This window comes from Pyricularia grisea, assembly GCF_004355905.1.
Source record: "Pyricularia grisea strain NI907 chromosome Unknown Pyricularia_grisea_NI907_Scaffold_2, whole genome shotgun sequence".
Taxonomy (NCBI): Eukaryota; Fungi; Ascomycota; class Sordariomycetes; order Magnaporthales; family Pyriculariaceae; genus Pyricularia; species Pyricularia grisea.
This window is the reverse complement of record NW_022156717.1, coordinates 5,476,849-5,488,587: the sequence shown is the minus strand read 5'-3', so window position 1 is coordinate 5,488,587 and position 11,739 is coordinate 5,476,849. Positions and strand designations below refer to the sequence as shown.

The following is an 11,739-nucleotide window of genomic DNA, read 5'->3' as shown; positions in this document are numbered from 1 at the left end:
AAAAAAAAAAAAAAAAAAAAGACTCCGTGTTAGGCGGTAGCAGTATTAATTAGTAAGTAATATTAGTTGGTTATTATGCCCGGCGTTTGGAACTTTGGCTTGCTTGCAGCAAAAACTGGAGTCTGCCGGCATGGTAGACCCCGAACGCAGACGGAAACGCCACCACTGCGGGTCATCATTCTATACAATTTTCCTAAGTCGCAATTATTTTTAATATAAACTTGGTGGGATCGGTTTTATTGGACAGCAAGGCTAGCTCTTTCAGTGGTGGAAAAGTGGGCAAAGGTCGAGAGCCGGCGATTTAGACGAATAGCAGTTCTTCATGTCAAGAAGCAGGGACATGCTGGCCTTTTTTTTTTTCTCTTCAGTATCCTTCTCTTGTCCTCGGGTTGCGTATCGTACGTAGCATTTGCCGTACAGTATGTTGGTCGGACTTGGGCGGCGAAAAATTGGTGAGGGGCGCGTCCTTCAACTTCTGTCGTCAATGGGTTTTGCGGTGGGGTTGGATAGACAAATCGAGTTGCCGCCAGCCGGACCACAAAGGGTCGGTGAGCAAATAGTTAGTCCATTCTAGCTACCTGCATTGCATGCGCATATGGCTGGACTGACGAACCCTTGCATGGGCTTGATGCCTCTGGCGCGCGCCTGGGTAGCTGCTGACTGGACCGATCTGAGAGGGGGAGGCATGGACAGCGACCAGGTAGAGACCAGGGCCGGTCTTAAGGTCATGCATTGATGAGCTGGCAATGCTTTTACTGATATTAAGCCGCGGCGGCCGTTTCTCAAAGAAGAAGTAGCTGGTACGCGTGGATGGAGTGCATGCCGCAAAATAACAAAATATAGAGAGGTACCCCGTACTGATCGCCTAATGGGGGACAGAGGGTAAAGAAGAAATAAAGAAGAAAAAAAAACTAAAAATGAAAATAAAAAAAATTACAGCCAGGAGAAGTGGCGAATGCTAGCGAAAATCAAATCATTCCACGATGTCGGGTTTACCAAACCGTGCGAGTGAACTGCACATTCTTTTTGGGGGGCAATGTGCTTTCCGACTTATTCTCACTCTTGTTTCATTCGCACGAAGAAGAGAAAATATTGAAAAGAAAGAAAAAAAGAAAAAAAGATGGGCGTGGAAGGTAAGGCAGATGTCATTCCGAAGATGCCGTGGAACAGAGAATGCAGTAGATTCGAGGTAGGTAAACACACAGCTCCGAGGCCCTGGCAATACGCACGAAGTACGGCTTCTCGCTTCAGCGTACGTTGAGCAATGAGATAAGGCAGGCGAACTAGGTGAGTATGTAGGTACTTTGATTGCCCCAAACCGACCTACCTTACCTACCTAGGTACCTACCTAAAGCAATTAAAAAAAAAAAAAAGGCGAAATCCCATGCGCAGTAGTCGAGGTAGCATCGTACAGAGTGCATGTATACATGTGTGCTCGGCCACGCCCCTGTCTGTTATGAAGAATGAGCGAGCCGCGCAGTTGAGCGCTTCTCGATGACGGTCTGTCGGCTGGTTCTGCGGCTTGGCTCGATCAGGGTGGTGTATTGTGTGCATTTTGTCTCCTCAAGCTCTCCAATCATCGTTTGTGTAATAGGGCGCCAGCTGAAATAAAGAAATTCTGGCTTGGCTTCCATTACCGACTGCATAGTACAGTACAGTACAGTACGTACCCCATGCTGCACTGCACCCATCAATCAAAAAAAAACATCAGTCCCGGGCCGCACATCGGGCCGAGCTCGATTGGATGGGAAAGAACTACTCCGAAGAGGAAGCCATGAGTATTATGTTCTAGTTCTCCTATAGAAACCCTAACCCGCGGGCCGCCAGCCCGACCGTTTATTCCCGCCCAGACTAGCCGCCATTTCAAGCCTCCCTTCCTACCCAAGGTAGGTAGGTACTCAAGTCTCCGGTGTATGCATGTTTACCTAGATAGACGCCGATGGCCTCAATTCACTACCCTTAACATATGCTGCGAGAGGGGATGACGCCCCAACCTTCTTGCGTCTGAAAAATCCAGTAACTCTCTCTTTTCCTTGTCTCCACGATTTTCTCGAGCCTGCGTTGCTTTTCCCTTCGCTTGAGCTCTCGTCTGTGTTAGAGTAATAATAATCTCGGAGTATTTTTTTTGTCTGAGGATCTTTTTCGATTATCTCGATCACCTTGGCGAGATTTGTGGAGGATTTGCCTTTTAGTTCATCAATCACTGCTTTCGCATCTTCTTTGCCTATCTGTCTTATCAATTTGTGATATAATACGCTGAGCGAGGCGGCTGACAGTCCAAGAACGAGACACGACACACCGCCAATTAAAATAAGGGTGCCTGGGTCGAAACGGCGATGAAGGGTCCCGTGGTTACCTGTTTAGGGGAGGGAACAAGTTAGCTATTTTGACTGTGGATGGAATTTCTATATTATGAGAAACTTAGGTTTAGAACTTACCAGCAACAGCACGATCATAAGCTCGGAGATTTGGACATGCTGCCCCTGTGTCGGCAAATCCACCAGGATAATTTTTGACTTCCGGCACTGAAGCCCTCTTGATTTCACCATGCACGAATCTTGGTGGTGGTGGCCCGATGGGAGGGAGGTTTTCGACGGGTCTCACTGTCGGACCAGCGATGACGAGGTGCGTAAAACCGGCAATAGCGTAAAGAGCTTTGATATGCATTTTGGTGAAGGTAGGAAGAAATAAAGCTCAACGAGTTTTTTCTTTTTCTTTTCTGATGGATTCCATGTGCTATGACAGCTGTGAAAAATGGTAAGTGACAAATTGTTGTGCTATGATATATTCAAGGATGAAGGCGATGTTAGCATATCCCCCCAAAGTTGAGAAATATATCATTTATATGTCATGATTTTCTCCGAGTCTAACTTGTAAGTACTGTTTATCTTCGTTATAATTTATGATAAGTTTAATTAAAATTCTATTCACGTCGGGGCTGTGTTTTAATCGCATTGAGATAGCTAGTCAGTTATTGTGTTTTGATTATAGTTAAATCGTCTGTTACTGTATTGGTCGAGCCTAGAATTAGGCGCCTGATCCCGGCTTGACAGTGCTATATAAAGTTATACGGAGATGCCGACATAAACCTGGAAAGAATAAGAAGCGAAGATCTCTCTTATATCCCGGACGACTCGTCATCCATCCATGGTAAGTACCTTATGCACAAATTTGGGCGAACCCTTCCATCCCAACAATCAGACGACAGCTCAAGCCCCACGCGCTTCGTTCTGCAAGCAAGTAACGCTGTCGTTGCTTGATAAGGACTATTAGCAGAACGGGGGAGCCGTGCCTTAGCATGGGATCGGCGGCATGGTAGCCTACAGAACGTCGAAATGCACGAGGCATTTGAGGCAAATGTGTGTGTACTCTGTGCTCCGCAAACGCTGGCTGTCCTACGTTTCGACCTTCGGGCATGTCCGGCACCGGGGGGGGAAAACAACGAAAACAGAGAATAATCACAAGACCTTTCCAGATTTATCTCTTGTACTGAGTGCATTTTGTGACCACCACCACCACCTCGTAGAGTGTCAGCCTGCAACGTGGCTCTTCTGCTCGTGGCCGATCTTCGAGCAAAACATCGAGTGATGGGTGGTGTCAAGAGTATGGGCCTATGTTCGAGCCAACTGTGCAGATAAAGAACAAGATGACCAAGGAAAGCACAGCCAGAGAGACCCTGTCAGATACTCGCCTAGCTGGTAGCTCCCGCCCAGGACGCAGTTAAGCCGTGCAGTATGGCTACCCCAAACACTGATCATCGTTTCCAAAGTTGAGACAAAAGACGGGTTGGGAACCGTTGGGAAGTCCCCTTTCTCCGCGCCCGAGAATTATAGGACTAACCAATCTCGGAACCATAGAGTTGGATGATGAATGAGACATTTCCATGGCGGTGGGTATGGTATATCCTGAGAAGGCTGCATACCTCACAATAAAAACATTCTATAACACCCCCCCTTTTTTATTTTTTATTTTTATTTATTTATTTTTTACTTCATACCCTAGCTACTGTACAACAGACTGGGATTAGTTAGCTCCGGATGACTACCCATGCGCGATGGGCTTCTGCAATATCGTAGACTGTATCCATCTTTGCCACCCCCGACGTGCACGAGGCCCGTTTTGGAGGCCAAACGCCAACGCATACATACATCCATACATTACAGCATCTTCTGAAAGGGGGGGTGGCAGAGATACGAAAATTGAAGTGGCGAGGTCGCAAAAAAACCCTCAGCTGCAGGAAGAGAAAGTCAAGAAATTGATAGGGGAAAATTGGCGACCACTATGTTGTCGATCCCACCGGTGGCCCTTCTCCCCTTACCCACCGAGATGTGAATCCAATGAAGACGAAGCACCCTTCTCAGACATGCAGCAAATTTGGGCGTCGGAAACGGTGCTCTGTCTGCTCCATGTGGCAATAAATCGATGAAAAAAAAAACTTTGCCTGCTTGATTCACTTTCCCACTCCGTGCCTCGCCTCCTGCACCCCTCCACCAAGGCATGTAACCAGAATCTGCACCTGCGTAGTAGCTGTGCGTCGTTGAGGGAGATGAGACGGGCAGTTACATGAAGGATCATGGCGGTGACTTGGACGGGGACTCTTGGGATACATCGGAATGTCTCCGTGTACATAAAAAATAATAAAAAAAAGACTGCAGTGAATTTCAACCAAGCACACATGGCTAGACGGATTAGTGCGGATGGACAAGAAGTACATTGCACAGCATCAACTGCAAGCTGGAGGTCAGCAACAGTACCGCGGCACTTGTACTCAACCGGAAACGACTCGGGCGCTCTCCACAAAGTTCGCAATAGGTCGCCAACTTTCTGGGCTACATGGAAGCGTAGAGCCGGCTCCCCCCCATCCACGTGTCGTCTAGGTCAATTCTTCTTTTCACCCGATGGTAGTGCTCACCGCTTCAAACCCAAAAGGCCGGAGGCTATGACGGATCAAACGGCTTACTTTTCTTTTGGATTAAGTAGTAGTCGAATCTTCACAGACTCGCATACACTCAATACACTGTCCGTTCCATGGTGTTGGCCATGTGCGAGCAGACCTAGTTTGTTTAATCAAACATCTCCTTCCTCGTTTCTGAAACAGCCAAACTATGGGCTAACGAGCCATGGATGAACTATAAAGTTTTCTCTGAGGCACGCCAACACTCTTCAACTAGATAGAGAGTTGATGACGGGCATACCGATGGACTAATGCAACCGCTGCTCTAGCCCGACCCGAAGCCAACCCTTCCAGACAAAATTTCGGGGAAAGCGTGGCAAAGTCATTGACCCGGCGGTTTTGTCTGCCTGCATTTGACAAGTAAAAAAAAAACCCTGTTTCCTGTAGGAATATTGACGAGACTTTGTCAAAGTCATGGTAATGAAACCCAAGTAACACAGAAAAGGTTGCCTCCATCGTAAAATATGGCTCTTTCAATTCGTGTAACCGCAGAGTATGGTCGTAGAGGAATATACGACATGTAGAGGTGCAGTGCATCTGAGACAAGCGTCGTTCGGGATGCAGACGGCTGATTCCTCCGATGGTTAGTGTTGTACTTCTCCAATTCAGCGGTCATAGACAAGACAAGAAGCTTTCGATAGACTTTTTAATTGGCAGAAATACTTGAGCCGTAAAGGTTCTGAATCCAAACTTATGTAACTGGAAAAAGTCCTCCAAATCCCTGCCTCAACCCGACCGAGAAACCATATCTATCTATCTCTGTATATCTTCAACGTCAATGTGAAGGTAAACCCCGCGAAGGACTTTGTATGGGAGGTGGTTGACCGGCATCCAATCTCTGCTCATTTCATGTAGTGCTATACCCAAACGTTTTTGAGAGAGCCAAAGTTGACTCAAGATAAGCTTGAAAGCTGTGCAAATTGCCTATCAAGGGACTACGCTGTAACCACAACCCACAAGGTTATGCACCCTTATTGCGGATATTATTTCGGCAAAATCTCAATTAAAATCCATCTCTTGAAGCAAACAAGGTCTGAACCTTGGCAACCTTGTCTTCAGGAATGACGTAGACCGGATGAACCGTACCTACCCGGTCTTTCTCGTCAAAGATCTCTTCCTCGTTCGGGAACGGTGAAACCATCCAGGCGGGCATGTCGTCATCCCCGACAACGAGCTGCCACCGGTTTTGCGCGGAGCTTAAGCCTGACAAGACATAACAGGAATGATATGCATCAGATGGCCTGCGTTCGCCGATTAGAAGCTGCAGACATAAAAGAATGCAAAGAGGATGCTTGAGGTGGACCTACTTTCCGGGCTTGTCGCGCAGACCGCCCCGTTTCCCTTGTTCTTGACAGCAACAGAGAATGTATCGCATCAGACCCTCACGACTGAAGAGTGGTTGAGGTTCTAAATCAAGATTGGAAACCTTGACGGGTCCGTTGAGGCATGCCTCTATCAATGGCCAACAGCCCCCTACCCAGTGGCTGTAGCAACCATCGACAAGCTTGTTGGTACGACCTGAAAACCCGCCTTCGGGAGCGTATTGCCGTGAAGAAAGCCAAGAAATAAGACGCTCGACGTTGAGATACCTGCAGGATAAGTGTTAATAGCATCCTTGCGTGGACACATCTCTACCCGTATATGGTGGTATGAGGAGGTCCGTTGATATCACACATACTTTGGGATAGTTTCGCTTGGGGTTCCTAGGAGAGAAAGACAACCCAGGGCGCAAAAAGCGTATGCGCCGTGAGCTTCTGCATCCGGTTGGCCTGATATGCCGCCCTCGAATGTTTGACCTGATTTTAACCATGCGGAATGGCAGATCGAGTCAGTTGGCTGTCAAAAGGTCCAAGATTAATGATGGGTAGACTGACATTTCCGAACATAATCACCTAAACCAGTGAATAGGTTCGCGTTGGGATCTCTGATGTATGCCTCCGAGTCCTTACACAGATCAAGCGGAAGGTTAAGCAGGGATATAATGACTGCTGCGCAGTATGCACCCCTGTTGAAACCGCTTAGCTTCAGAGCCATAGAATGGGCATATTTATGTAAACTCTTTTTCACAAGGCCAGGGTGCTCACCTGACATCTTCCTCTCCACCCAAAGACATCCGGAAGCCTCCGTCAGCCTCCTTCAGGTCGCATAGCCACTTCCATAAAGCCTTTCTGTCGATAAAGGAGAGACCTTCCTCGTCACCTACAATAGCGAGAGCGAGCACGACGGCATAGGTGGTTGCCAAATGGGAAGTTTGCCCATGGCCGCCGCTAAAACCACCATATTCGTTCTGCATTGATCTTGCAGTGTCGGCCAGCGATTCGGCGTAGTCTTCCTTGACATCCTCGCCCAGAATGGCCATGGCGTTGAGCGACCAGTACAAAAACCAGGGTCTGCTGGCGTCTGCTGCTATGAACGGTGCAGGCAACTGCTTCAGCATGTTGCGGAGAAAGCGGACATGTTTCTTGCGATCAATGTGTGGAACTCCGTGATTGTTGTGCTCCACGTCTGCGTTGGCATCACCGCCCGCCAAGTAAGGGAGGCATATCGCCACTGTCTCATCCTGCGTCTTGGAGGTGCTGGTGGCCAGGTCGTCCTTGACCGGTGGAAGTTGGGTAAAAAGATCCGGGATTGCGACCGATACTGCGGGCTGCACACGCCCTGTGGCTACACCGGGAGTCATGATGACTTCTTCAATATCGTCGCTGCCTGCTGATGGCGATTCCTCTGACGACCGAACAAATCGGTGCTTGGAAGAGGAAGAAGTGGAGGTTGCGACAGATGAGGAAGAATCCATATTTCCCCTTGGGGTGGTCCTGAGAAATATAGCCCGGCGGCGCAAGTTCTTTGTGTGATGTCTCATGTCACTGGATGGACAACGGTGCCATTGCGGGCAGCTTTGCCAAGGTGGGCTGCCTGTAATTTGGTGATGGACAGTAGGTAGACAATACGAGCAGAGGCTTGCTATTGTTCCTCCCACAGGTTTATGAAATAAATTACAAAGACTGAAAAAAGAAACAGAGAGAAAAAAAAGCCACAGGTGCTCTCTGTCGTCAGGAATGCTGTCGAAGCAAAAAAAAAAAAAAAAAAAAAAAAAAAAAAAAAAAAAAAGACTAAAGTTTCGATCCCTTGCCTTCTGAAGCCCTCCTACTTCTACTCATCTCTCGCCGACGTCGCTGTTGGAAAATGTTTACGTGGGTTGGATCATTATGCGGGGGAAGCTCGGCTAAAATTCAATGTATTGTGCGCTACCTAAAGTGTGTATGTGCTGGCTATTTGTTGTACCTTCCCGATGTTTCGAGTCAAAAGCGATCGGATTTGAACTGCTGCGAAAGTTCACTCATGGCAGAAAATATCGAATATCCCAGGTACCAACCTGTTCAGTCTTATTTCAATTATCTCAGGCTGTAATATACTGCCTGCATGGTAATAATGACCAAGACTGCTTAATCCTTTGAAGGAACTTTCATGCAGCTACCTGTCCTGTCATAGTGCCATTGGATTTAATTCTTATCTTTGATCCCCACCAAAGAATGTTTATCCGAGATTTACTGCCGTTAGGTGCAGGGTAAGTAAGGACAAAGATCCAATACGTCTTGCATCAGAGCCCAATTTGCCAGGCACCACCTGTCAGTAAAGCCACGGATCTCCTGGTGTCTGTCCTTCGAGCTAGATATACACAAGGCATTCCTCACTGTGCACCTGGCACGACTGTCAGGTTAAAATCTATAATAGGCATTCTGACAGAAATGCTAAAACTACCTAGGTCGAGCCATTTCAGATAGATCTGCACACAGACATCGGATCTATGCACAGAGCCCAAGATTGACAGAAGCGATCTGGCTGGAAACCCTGAGACTCTTGAGCACCGGCGCACCCCTAGCTGTAGAATCCATCTACTACCTACAATAGTACTGTAATGACAGCTGGTCCGCTCGCCTTCGTCTTGGAGGAAGGAGTAGAAGGTGGAGGAGCACGTGTGGTCCCGCCAGAACTTGTGGCAAAACAAGTGCCAATGTCCCTATCCAATGAAACGAGAGAAGCTTGCGGGGAGCTCAATGTGAGGCGATGAGCACGTCAAGCTGGCTGAGCACCAGTGTGATTTACTTCAAAGTTGGACGCCATTGTGCAAGACAACACAAGACCAGGACCTACGTAAGCTACGCTATTCACGTGTTGGGCTTATACGCATTAGTGAGTCTCTAAAAAGCACCTTACCTACCTACGGTGCTAGACTATTGTAAGTGATGTTGCACATCAGTCGCCCTAGTTCAATATGACAGACAACCTTGGCTGATTGCTGCATCTGCAAGCACGGCATCGCAACGCTGTCCAGCATATTCACCACAGGCACTTAATTAAGGTACCTTACCTACGGATATCCACCACATGGGACAAATATTGTTGCTCCCAAGTCCCAACATGGAAATTCAGCCAACTGCATAAATGCTCAACAAGTAACCCCGCAACACCCCTCGCCCCTGCCTCGATCCGGAAACGAGTCCCTTCAAAGCTACCTTACCTAGGTAAGGTACCTACCTAGGCTTGGTGCTTCAATATCATTTCATGGGCTGATAACCTGTCGTTCACATGCAGCAATGAGGTGCAGTGATGCTGGGATAGCCCTGAAAGACAAGCTCGCCTTGAGAGGGGCTGTGGCGTTGCTCTTGTTGTCGTTGTGGACCTGGCAGATCTAGCGGTCAAACAAAGTCTTCCAAGGGCTTTACCACGGGAGTACCTAAAGATCGCACCCACTACTCCTTACTGTACCGTACATGGCTCGCGGGGCCGTTTCGTGCCATAGCTCATTCGTTTTACCTTGACAGACCATGCTACAGATCCTTGGCCTGCCAGGCGCATTGAATTAGATCTTTGACCGCCGTCAAGTGCCCAGCGCATCTGAAAATAGGTACATCCGTACTAGGGAGTTAATAATTGTTATTGGAAGTACTATTGTACCACATACGGGATCGACTTGGCCCAATTTTGAATCGGTGGTCCGTCCTCTTTTGCCGTTGAAGACATCTTAAAAGGAAAACCCGGCCAAACCCGGCCGGAACGGAAGCAAAATGTGGATCATGCTGAAGAACTTTTTACCTGGGAAGTAACTTGTCCAGCCAAACGTATTTTTCATACGCAGGACATCGTGATTACTTACGTGTTGGGCTGGCTGGTGCTTGTTTTCTTGGTGCCAGGCCTTGGCTGACTACGAAAATTCTCCTCGCGCTTGTCTGGCCCAAGGACGCGTTTTGTGGATTTTTGACAACGACCAAAAAACAAAGCCTTGGTTGCAAAGACCCTTGCGCGGTTGACATCAAATTCCGCCTCAAAATTCAAGGTACAATTGTTCAGCTTTCGGCATAGAAAAACTCCTCTTGTGGCCCGGGCGTCACTTGGCGGCACAGCCAAAACCCATGTCAGCGTGGGGTACAATCGTACAAAACAGGACTAGATGGGTGGGTAGTAAGCTGCTTGCTTTTTCAAGGTTAGCTCCATTATCGAGTCTGAAGCGAATGTAACCTGCCACCTTTTCAAAACAGTCCAATTCTGTTGTCACTTTTACTGTGCAGGAACTTAGTAATTACTCAAAGTTGCTCACTGCCTATGGAGATAAAGAGTGAGTATTAATTGATTACTCCATACACTGTTATCCGTCAGGCTGCGCCCTTGCATCATCTGCCTTGCATTAAAGACACGAAAATGTGCAAAATTGACGATGAACTCCTCTTGGTACGTGGTACCGGTCCTGCTAAATACAGTACAGGGTTTAAGACATAAAATGGGCGACCGTCGGATCATGGCAACAAAAAACAAGTAACCCTTGCTGGTTAGCTCGGATCCAAAGCACCATGACATAGAATGACAGCCACCCAGCCTCCTTGTTCGGTCTTTAACGCCTTAGCCTTTGCAACCGTTGGGATTCGAGGCCGGGCGACAAGTTCGGCGCATCTTTTCTTTTGTTCCCAGCCGAGGGGGAAATGCACCGGGGATGTTGGGCAACGGGCCAATTCGTTACCATAATTTACCTGCCAACAACCAATCTACGCCGAGAAAAACGCCCCTGGCTCGAATGGAACCGGGCATACCTCGGAAAGCGTCGATTGGACGAGTCGTGAGCTTGATTGTGGGCAAATTCGGTACTTTTACCCGTTGACGAGGTTGACGGGTACAAGCAGTATTTGCTGCTGTGCTGACATTGGACGAGACGACGAAAATCAAGCGTGGCTTCTGGGCTTCCCACAATAATTAGTTGCATTTTTTTTTTTTTGATTGGTTGATTTTTACGAAGATAGTCATGTTCCCGTTTAATATCAGGACGAGGTCGAGACGACGCTGCAGAGGGGCGAAGCAGAACAAGTCCCGGTTTTTAATTTGTCCAACTGGCAAAACAAAGCGAATGAATCCCATCCATTCCCATGGGGTTTTAGTGGACGTTGTGCATTCTGGAGCCAGGAAAATTACCTAGTTTGCCAGGCACAGTGCAGCTGGGGAAACAGGAGAAATGACCACTTAGGGATTGGAACCAAAAAAAAAAAAAGATCTCGTCTGTACTCTGGAGGTCTAGATTTCGACCTGCAGACTGCTACCGATAAACTAGTAGGGCCCTTATGTCGTTTACATCCGGGACTGATAGATAAAGACTAGACTAGACGGAAAGAACGGGCGACTACAAGATGAATAGTTGAAGATATTGGGATGACAGATCCAAAAGTTCCAGAGGTCCAGAAGCAAACAAATCCCGTGATTGATTGCTGGGCCGGACCCTGATGAGCGGGCTGGGCGGCTGG

The 11,739-nt window shown here is 47.9% G+C and overlaps 6 protein-coding genes across 6 annotated transcripts; 2 read left to right on the top strand and 4 right to left on the bottom strand.

Moving 5' to 3' along the window:
- Positions 1-261: 261 nt before the first annotated feature.
- On the bottom strand, positions 262-733 carry PgNI_04209 (uncharacterized protein; the record flags this gene model as incomplete). Its single annotated transcript, XM_031124260.1, has 2 exons — positions 262-348; positions 614-733. The coding sequence occupies 2 exons, from the start codon at positions 731-733 to the stop codon at positions 262-264; spliced, it is 207 nt and encodes a 68-aa protein (XP_030985795.1).
- A 200-nt stretch (positions 734-933) lies between these two features.
- PgNI_04208 (uncharacterized protein) lies at positions 934-1,554 on the bottom strand (the record flags this gene model as incomplete). Its single annotated transcript, XM_031124259.1, has 2 exons — positions 934-1,013; positions 1,413-1,554. 2 exons carry the CDS (start codon positions 1,552-1,554, stop codon positions 934-936), a joined length of 222 nt encoding a protein of 73 aa, XP_030985796.1.
- A 217-nt stretch (positions 1,555-1,771) lies between these two features.
- Positions 1,772-2,984, bottom strand: PgNI_04207 (uncharacterized protein). The gene is made up of 2 exons (XM_031124258.1): positions 2,439-2,984; positions 1,772-2,356 (listed from the first exon to the last, which is right to left on the bottom strand). The coding sequence occupies exons 1-2, from the start codon at positions 2,665-2,667 to the stop codon at positions 1,926-1,928; spliced, it is 660 nt and encodes a 219-aa protein (XP_030985793.1). The 5' UTR covers positions 2,668-2,984; the 3' UTR covers positions 1,772-1,925.
- A 629-nt stretch (positions 2,985-3,613) lies between these two features.
- Positions 3,614-3,724, top strand: PgNI_04206 (uncharacterized protein; the record flags this gene model as incomplete). The annotated part of the gene is made up of 1 exon (XM_031124257.1): positions 3,614-3,724. One exon carries the CDS (start codon positions 3,614-3,616, stop codon positions 3,722-3,724), a length of 111 nt encoding a protein of 36 aa, XP_030985794.1.
- A 1,895-nt stretch (positions 3,725-5,619) lies between these two features.
- Positions 5,620-7,995, bottom strand: PgNI_04205 (uncharacterized protein). Its single transcript, XM_031124256.1, has 5 exons — positions 7,039-7,995; positions 6,829-6,959; positions 6,633-6,750; positions 6,262-6,543; positions 5,620-6,195 (listed from the first exon to the last, which is right to left on the bottom strand). The coding sequence occupies exons 1-5, from the start codon at positions 7,812-7,814 to the stop codon at positions 5,958-5,960; spliced, it is 1,545 nt and encodes a 514-aa protein (XP_030985791.1). The 5' UTR covers positions 7,815-7,995; the 3' UTR covers positions 5,620-5,957.
- Positions 7,996-9,242: 1,247 nt separating this feature from the next.
- On the top strand, positions 9,243-9,736 carry PgNI_04204 (uncharacterized protein). The gene is made up of 2 exons (XM_031124255.1): positions 9,243-9,477; positions 9,550-9,736. The coding sequence occupies exon 2, from the start codon at positions 9,550-9,552 to the stop codon at positions 9,646-9,648; it is 99 nt and encodes a 32-aa protein (XP_030985792.1). The 5' UTR covers positions 9,243-9,477; the 3' UTR covers positions 9,649-9,736.
- The last annotated feature ends 2,003 nt before the right edge of the window (positions 9,737-11,739 follow it).

Excerpts from the sequence above, each read along its gene's own strand:
- PgNI_04207 (XM_031124258.1), bottom strand. The coding sequence starts at position 2,667 with ATGCATATCAAAGCTCTTTACGCTATTGCCGGTTTTACGCACCTCGTC. Across the intron at positions 2,357-2,438 it reads TTATGATCGTGCTGTTGCTG|GTAACCACGGGACCCTTCAT; the intron begins GTAAGTTCTAAA and ends TCCCCTAAACAG.
- PgNI_04205 (XM_031124256.1), bottom strand. The coding sequence starts at position 7,814 with ATGAGACATCACACAAAGAACTTGCGCCGCCGGGCTATATTTCTCAGG. Across the intron at positions 6,751-6,828 it reads AGGTGATTATGTTCGGAAAT|GTCAAACATTCGAGGGCGGC; the intron begins GTCAGTCTACCC and ends GGTTAAAATCAG. Across the intron at positions 6,196-6,261 it reads CTGCGCGACAAGCCCGGAAA|GCCATCTGATGCATATCATT; the intron begins GTAGGTCCACCT and ends CGGCGAACGCAG.
- PgNI_04204 (XM_031124255.1), top strand. The coding sequence starts at position 9,550 with ATGAGGTGCAGTGATGCTGGGATAGCCCTGAAAGACAAGCTCGCCTTG.